Source organism: Salvia miltiorrhiza, chromosome 1, assembly GCF_028751815.1.
Source record: "Salvia miltiorrhiza cultivar Shanhuang (shh) chromosome 1, IMPLAD_Smil_shh, whole genome shotgun sequence".
NCBI classification, from domain to species: domain Eukaryota; kingdom Viridiplantae; phylum Streptophyta; class Magnoliopsida; order Lamiales; family Lamiaceae; genus Salvia; species Salvia miltiorrhiza.
Genome location: NC_080387.1, coordinates 73811353 through 73820238, shown reverse-complemented (window position 1 = coordinate 73820238; position 8886 = coordinate 73811353). Strand labels below are relative to the sequence as shown.

General features: G+C 33.9%; 1 protein-coding gene across 2 annotated transcripts; it reads right to left on the bottom strand.

The window, feature by feature from the left end:
- Positions 1–560: 560 nt before the first annotated feature.
- Positions 561–4898, bottom strand: LOC131006078 (probable inactive purple acid phosphatase 16). 2 transcript variants are annotated; one of them, XM_057933222.1, is made up of 4 exons: positions 4221–4898; positions 1587–1811; positions 1220–1487; positions 561–1155 (listed from the first exon to the last, which is right to left on the bottom strand). In XM_057933222.1, the coding sequence occupies exons 1-4, from the start codon at positions 4447–4449 to the stop codon at positions 774–776; spliced, it is 1104 nt and encodes a 367-aa protein (XP_057789205.1). In that variant the 5' UTR covers positions 4450–4898; the 3' UTR covers positions 561–773. The 2 variants fall into 2 exon arrangements, with proteins under 2 accessions (XP_057789205.1, XP_057789206.1); XM_057933223.1 differs by lacking the exon at positions 4221–4898 and adding an exon at positions 3418–3638.
- Positions 4899–8886: the final 3988 nt, after the last annotated feature.

Sequence of the window (8886 nt, the reverse complement as noted above, 5' to 3'; positions counted from 1 at the left end):
ATTTATCTTATTGTATCCCTTTATTAATATATTGGCGCGAACCAACCACGTGTTTATTATTAATTATATATATAATTCTAAACCAATGAGGAAATATTTTTAATGGTATTTTTTAACTAGAGAAATATTGTTTAATATTGTGCACTAACATAGTATAATATTTGGAATTTAGCAAACGAATGAATATATCAATAAATTCATTGAACATAACAATATAACTGATGAACCTACAAATCTATTTAATTTGTTAAAAAATACGCCACCGCCAGGTTTCGAACCCCGAACTAAACGCGCGTTCATAAAAATTAATTAACAAGTTCATCAAAATGCACTAACTTGTTCACACCTATTTAGATTGCTAACTCAGCTTCCTTTCGTCGTTCGTTCTAGACGAGTACTCTTTTTCCTCTTTTGAGGTTTTAATTGCTCTTTTGTGCTTCCAAGGGTTTTAGGTTCTCTTTCCTTTTTTAATAAAGTTTAATTTAATAATGTATGTATATTGTATATAATCCCTATCCCTATAATTATTAATAATAATAATAAAATGAAAGGGTTCACAATTATGCTTTAAATTGGTATGAGAAGTAGATTGATCGCAAAGTCTTGAATCACAGTTACAAATTGGGCCTCACAATTCTAAAATTATGAAACGGGCAGGTTGGAGCCCATATTATTTTGTGGGCCTACTCCACTAAGATCATTTGGGCCCAACAATTCTTGAAGGATCCAAGCCCCATTTAGCTACTCGCATCGGTTTTAATAGTAATAAGCAATCAAGAGGTGAGAATGAGCTCACTGTGAGTGCTCCCATCTTCCATTCTGATCCATGACTTGAGAGAGAATGGATGGTGAGTTATCTCAAGAACCCTAGCGCCCCTCGGCCAGCTGCCGTACCCCCCGTAGCCCGTGTGCCGGGCGAAGCACAGCCACATCTTCTTATATGGGCAGCACCAGTCCAGTCCATGGTTGTGCCCTACAAACACTACCTTAACAGAGGCCCTCTTCTCAAGAACCCTCATCATCCCCATCTCTGCTTCTTGGGCAGCAACACGCTCCCCGAAAATCGACCCCACGCACTGCGCGCCTCTGCTCAACTTTGGAGCCACCTTCTTGTATGCTTTGCTCGGGACGTGCCAAAATATGATCTCCGGAACCCTAACACCCTCCACCAAGAATTAGAACGCGCCATCAATTTCAAAACTCAAGTGTTGTTGCCTACCTTGAATGAGGGTTGATCTCTTGAGATTTCTCCTCAAACCACTTCACCTGTGCGTGTGATATGATCTCCGGATATGAGCCACCCCCGGAGTCGAGGAAGTACATGAAAGCCACCGGCTCCTGAGCATTGCTTGCGGATGACAGTTTGAGGACATAGTTCGAGACACTGGGCCATAGGTCTCTTGGCCCGCCGTTGGACAAGGATAATGTGTTGCGCTCCATCTCACTTTTCATCAGCTCCAGACGCGTCGTGCCTCTGAAACTGCATTCTGATCAACCAGGAAGATGAAACACACTCTATTTCAACCATATTGAACAATGACACAACTCACACAGTCAGAGCATTGTATCAATTCTAATGCTTGTACCAGCAAACGAGGCATTTGCAGCCGGGCAACAGATCTGAGGAATCCCGGTCTCTGAAAACCACTCCAACGGCCACTCAAACGGGGCATCATCATGGTTCCCAAATATGGTAGACCACGGTATCCCCCTCGCCCTCGTTGGCGACACAGCTTGATCCCAATACGAGCTCGCATTTTCTACCATTATATTGTTGGCCGTGATCACATCTCCAAGATAAATCACAAAGTCTGCCATTTACATAAAATCAGTATCACCATTATTTTCCATTACAAGAAATGAATCGTTCAAACAGATTATGGAACTTAATTATGTTTTCTTCATTCCAACTCATTCAGTAAACATTGCGCCTTGGAATGGCTGCTCCATCCATGGAAAGAAACACTCAAGACACAAACAAAAGCAGCAAACAATGAGCATTGTAATAAAATGAAAAATACAAGGAAAACATTGACTCCGAAGATTCTAATCTAATCTGTCCCATGAATTGACATTTCGGCTATATTAAATACTGAAAAGAATTGCAAAATTCCAATCTTCTCGGAACTTCTCTCAATACAAGCACAAAATTCCAGCCAATAAACATCGGTCCTAATTAGCACGTGTATGCATGCCTGAGAGAGAGACAAGCTAACAAACATGAAATGACTCCTCATCTCTAGTTTAATACTCCCAACTACCCAAGCCCACCACCAACTCACATTAACATCATCAATCAATGTATATAATCCTTGAAAGACATGATATGCTACAAACTGAATAATCAATAACATAACCATATATACACATAGAGTTGGATTCCAGTTCAAACCAACATCAAGTTTTGTGCATAAATCAAGATCCACAAACTATAATGATTTCTAATTAACTGAATAATATACTCCATAAATTCGAGTATGATAGAACAGAAACATTAACTGCTTGCATCATCAATATTGTGAAAAAATAAATCCGGTGAATTTTATAGATTAACCACTTTACCACTATAGAAGAAAAACAAAAACATAGAAAATTAATTCGAAACCTGTATGCTCATCGTCTAGCACAGCAGACATAACAAAGTCTGCCATTTACATAAAATCAATATCACCATTATTTTCCATTACAAGAAATGAATCGTTCAAACAAATTATGGAACTTAATTATGCTTTCTTCATTCCAATTCATTCAGTAAACACTGCGCCTTGGAATGGCTGCTCCATCCATGGAAAGAAACACTCGAGACACAAACAAAAGCAGCAATCAATGAGCATTGTAATAAAATGAAAAATACAAGATTCTAATCTAATCTCTGTCCCATGAATTGACATTTCGGCTATATTAAATACTGAAAAGAATTGCAAAATTCCAATCTTCTCGGAACTTCTCTCAATATAAGCACAAAATTCCAGCCAATAAACATAGGTCCTAATTAGCACGTGTATGCATGCCTGAGAGAGAGACAAGCTAACAAACATGAAATGACTCCTCCTCTCTAGTTTAATACTCCCAACTACCCAAGCCCACCACCAACTCACATTAACATCATCAATCAATGTATATAATCCTTGAAAGACATGATATGCTACAAACTGAATCATCAATAACATAACCATATATACACACAGAGTTGGATTCCAGTTCAAACCAACATTAAGTTTTGTGCATAAATCAAGATCCACAAACTATAATGATTTCTAATTAACAGAATAATATACTCCATAAATTCGAGTATGAACAGAAACATTAACTGCTTGCATCATCAATATTGTGAAAAAATAAATCCGGTGAATTTTATAGATTAACCACTTTACCACTATAGAAGAAAAACAAAAACATAGAAAATGAATTCGAAACCTGGATGCTCATCGTCTAGCACAGCAGACATAACAAAGTCTGCCATTTACATAAAATCAATATCACCATTATTTTCCATTACAAGAAATGAATCGTTCAAACAAATTATGGAACTTAATTATGCTTTCTTCATTCCAATTCATTCAGTAAACACTGCGCCTTGGAATGGCAGCTCCATCCATGGAAAGAAACACTCAAGACACAAACAAAAGCAGCAATCAATGAGCATTGTAATAAAATGAAAAATACAAGATTCTAATCTAATCTCTGTCCCATGAATTGACATTTCGGCTATATTAAATACTGAATTGCAAAATTCCAATCTTCTCGGAACTTCTCTCAATATAAGCACAAAATTCCAGCCAATAAACATAGGTCCTAATTAGCACGTGTATGCATGCCTGAGAGAGACAAGCTAACAAACATGAAATGACTCCTCCTCTCTAGTTTAATACTCCCAACTACCCAAGCCCACCACCAACTCACATTAACATCATCAATCAATGTATATAATCCTTGAAAGACATGATATGCTACAAACTGAATCATCAATAACATAACCATATATACACACAGAGTTGGATTCCAGTTCAAACCAACATTAAGTTTTGTGCATAAATCAAGATCCACAAACTATAATGATTTCTAATTAACACAATAATATACTCCATAAATTCGAGTATGATAAGACAAATGCCTAATGCATCATCAATATTGTGAAAAAATAAATCCGGTGAATTTGATAGATTAACCACTTCACCACTATAGAAGAAAAACAAAAACATAGAAAATGAATTCGAAACCTGGATGCTCATCGTCTAGCACAGCAGACATAACCCCCACAGAGTTCAAGTCCTGCGTGGGGCCCCACTCGGTCCAGGCGTCCTCGCCGAAGTGCAGGTCGGCGAAGAGCGCGATCCTGAAAGCTGCGCCATCTCGCATCCGGAGGTTGTCCTCCGGCGTCGTGCGTAGCCGCGCGGCTCCGACGGCGATGATCAGCGAGAGATAGATGAGAGTCAACTTCCTCGGCATTGGGTTTTGGGAAGTGCGATTACTACGAGAATAGGATGCGCCAAGGAAAATTGTTTCGTAATCTCGGAGATGAATTTGATGAATTTAAACAAAAAATCAAGGGCCCACTCCCTTCTCTCACTTAGTACACTACACGCATAACACCCCACCATCAATTTCTCTCCCCCTTTCTCCCTCAACCTCTCGCCCTCCCCCTCTCTACATCACAGTTCCTGCTGCCGGCGCCTCCTTTCTCCCCTCGATCTCTCTCTCTCTATCGGTCAGACGCCATCGGCGAGGAGCGCCGACGCCGCCTCCTCCTCTGCTCCGGCGACCTGACGCCAGCCGCCTCATCTCCGGTCTCTCTCCTTTTCTCCAGTAGCGGCGCCGCCATCTACCCAAAGGCCCTATCTCCCTCTATTTCTTTTATGTGAAAATCCTATTTGATTTCTAACGCTTTGTGCAAAAGATAAAAGCTTGTTCAATTGATTTCTTATGAAGGATTTTAAATTTGTGGTGTCTGTAGAAAGTAAATGAAAGAAAGAAGGTTAAAGATTAGTTGTTGTATTGAAATAAAGCTGTAAAGGTTTTACGGAATTGAATGTATTACCATGGAGTTCTGGAGAGTAAGGAACTGAGTTTGCTGCGAATGAATTTGGGTTTGCTGAGTTTGGCAAAATTTTCAGGAAAATCAAATGAAGGAATGAAGCAAGTTGATGGTAATTTAAATATGATGAATTTTCTCTTTTTTTTAACCAACATTGAAGTCAATGTAATCTGTTTTAAAAATATATGGGCTTGTAAAAAATAATAATTGGGCTTCCAATCAAGGATGATAAATAAATAACAAAAGAAAAATAAAAGTAACGCTCAACATATATTAGACTGTAAATAATTTTGTTTAGATCCAACTTAAAATAAAATCCTTTGAAAATATAAATATCTATGTTTACAGACATAATCTATAATTCAAAGTTTTACGTCTAACTAGGGGCGCGAATAGACTATTCATAAACTTAATATATATCATAAAATTTTTTTGCAAGAGTTAAAATTTCAAATAATTTAAAATAAATGAATTTTGGATAAATCATTTGGTTTCGGGCTATCACAAAGTGTGTCGCTGAGCTGATAGTTACTTGCACTGGAATGACCATTTTGCCCTTGCTGAATGTTGCTACCATGATACTTTCAGCAATTTAATGCAAAAAGGGTTAATTGTATCTACTCCCTTCGTCCCGCGAAACTTGAGCAATTTTCTTTTACTTCATTTTAACTCTTTAATTTTTAAAATTTAACATTTCATTCAAATAAAATTTTTAATATTATATTAATTAAAATAAAATGCAATACTTATATATAGGAGAAGATCAAATGAGAAGGGACAAATGTGGTGAGAATGAAGAATGATTGCATAAACCATTATATATATATATTGCATAAAATGTTTATAATTTACAGTTATACTGAGAATGCTATCTTTCGTGATAAATGAGAATGATTGCATAAGCCAATGCATATAGTGTTGCATAAGCTGCAGTATAATACTGCATAAAAGTTTTACTTAAGTTCGAATCATGGAGAGAGCGAAATTTTTATTTAATTAATTAAATTTTGTTATGCAGTCATTACAAGCAGCTTATGCAAATTACAAATATTTTATGTAATATATATTTTGACTTATGCAATCATTTTTCATTCTCACCACAATTTTTTATTCTCATTTGATGTTCTATATATATATATATAGGAATGTTATGCTACATACCTTATGTGAGCACCTTACGTGAGCACCATTGTTAGCATTATCTTTTTTGTTTTAGATATTTATTTTTATTCTAATACTTCATAAATCGTGTGGTATCAATTAGAAGCTGTTTTCCCATTATATATATATATATATATATATATAGGGTTAGCTTATATTGAGATTTTAAATATTTTGAGATTTTGAGATAAATGAACATATCAATAAATTCTTTGAACATAACCAATATAACTGATGAACATATGAATCTATTTAATTTATTTAAAAAACACGCCACTTGTAGGGATTGAACCCTAGACCAACGCGCGTTCATAAAAATTAATTGACAAGTTCATCAAAATGTACTTATATGTTCATTTATCTCAAAATCTCAAAATATATATAAATCTCAATTGAACCAATTCCTATATATATATATATATATAATGCTTATTACACGTGTGCTCTTCTTTAAGGATTATACTATAGTAATGTATTGGTTTGTAATAATCCACGAAAACAGTAGTATTTGATCTCCCACAATATATATAATGTTTATGTTGTACATATTTTTTCCCCTTAAAATAGAATACGATAGTTTCTTTCTTCTTGTTTGGGGGGTTTGGCGAGCGAAGAAAATAGGTACAAAAAGTGGTTCTAATTTTGCATTTTCTAATGGAAAAAAGATTCACAGCTAATTCGATGTTATCTTGGCCTATATTCAGATATTATTTTCAAACAAATTATGTGGAACATATATAATAAATGAATAAAAATAAGTAGATATATATTATCTATGTAATTTCGAGGGTGTTTGGCTGAGCTTATAAGCTCATCCAAAGTGTTTGGCAAAATAAGCTCTCAAACAGCTTATAAGCTCTAAAAATAAGTTCCCCAAAAAATAAGTTCATCCATCTCAACTTATTTTTTTATAATCTCATATGCAACAATCATTTTACAAATATTTTTCAACTGTAATATATTATTTTCATTATATATCATTGAAGTTCATTTTTCTTCGATTTTCTCTCTATAAAAAAATATTTTCTCGCTCTAACTAAAAATTCTCTCTCCAACTTATAAGCTCAATTATCCAAACACTTTGACAACTTATAAACTCTTAACAAACTATATCTTATAAGCTCTTGAAACATCTTATAAACTACAAAAGCTCATTAAAATAAGCTTAGCCAAACACCCTCTTCCTAAGTCCATTATATCTAAGTGTCACGTGTATTCATTCGTAGTAGCCTATAATTTACATGAAATCTACAAAAATAGTGTTTCTCAATAATAAAGTAGTCCAAAATCTACTACTAATAATAGTGAATTGAAGAGGCGCACGTGCTCCTTCACGTGTAATACATTGACTACCTACATACAGCCTACAAGTATTTATCATGAAAAAATTGAAGAAATATAACGTCAAAACCGGGGGCTGCGAATTCTGATGGCAAAAAAAAAAAAAAAACACGTTTCTTCCCAATCTTATAACTATTGTTACGTTATTTTCCTCTTCATAGAAATAAAAATACAAATTTTATGCGTTTTTATCTTGTATTCGTTGAATAATTGTATTTGATGAATTGTTAGCATTTGCGCACGAAAAATATATTTATATTTTAATATATATAAAATTGATATTAATTTGATTATTACATAAAAATTCTAAATATAATTAAAAATACTATAATTTAAGATAAATATATTTTAGTTTAATATAAAAATAATAAAGAATAATTTATATTAATAAAAATTGATATTGTAAAAAAGAAAACAATATAAGTTAAAGATAATTGAAAAAAAATAGACTTATTCAAAAAAGAGGAGAGAGGAGGAGAGAGAATTTTTTTAAGTTTTAATCTTTAAATAAATATAATTTTTATATTTTAAATCCAATATTTACATAACATATAGTACCAAATTAAAGTTCTTGTCATGATCTTTAATTTGATATGCATATCAAATATTTTATAATTAGTCGAATTTCACAATTTTAAAAAAATAAATAAAATAGAAAAATAAGAGGTTAAAGGAAAAGAAAAAGAAAGATGCATGGCTTATAAATAAACCTCCAATTTTATTCTAACTACAAAATTGTCACTCAATTTTGAAATTGATTTGAAATCAATTTAAAATTGAAAACTCCCTTTTTAATATAGTATAGATTCGGGTTTTTATCTATTTATAATATATACTTCCTCCAAGTTAATGTGATCAACATAGCCGACTTTTGTGATATAGGTTGCCAAAATCATAAAATTATTTTGGATTGCTCGCAGACCTACACTATTAATTTTAGGAGTATGAGGGTTGTATAATTGCATCCTATTTGACACCTCTATTTACATACTTATAATGATTACTATTTCAATATTACATATAGTAAAAAAAATGTTCTTAAATATAACTTGTAATAGGGCTGGAAAAATATACCGAAAACTCGGTATACCGGTCATACCGTACCGTAAAATACCGCAAAATACCGAATTTAAGGTATACCGATTTTTTTGGTAAGGTATGATACCATACCGAAGATTTACGGTAAGATAAAGGTATGGATTTTCCAAATACCGGGGTATACCGGTGTATACCGATACCGCGGTATATACCGAAAAAATCAATAAATACCGTATTAAAGGTATATACCGGAATACGGTAAGATACCGTATTACTGGTATACCGAATATTACTGCATATACCGGTGATGC

Bases quoted from the DNA above. Each gene is read 5' to 3' on its own strand.
- LOC131006078 (XM_057933222.1), bottom strand. From the start codon at position 4,449: ATGCCGAGGAAGTTGACTCTCATCTATCTCTCGCTGATCATCGCCGTC. The intron at 1,812-4,220 runs GTTTCGAATTCA...TGTAAATGGCAG, and splicing joins GCTAGACGATGAGCATCCAG to ACTTTGTGATTTATCTTGGA. The intron at 1,488-1,586 runs GTACAAGCATTA...CTGGTTGATCAG, and splicing joins TGCAAATGCCTCGTTTGCTG to AATGCAGTTTCAGAGGCACG.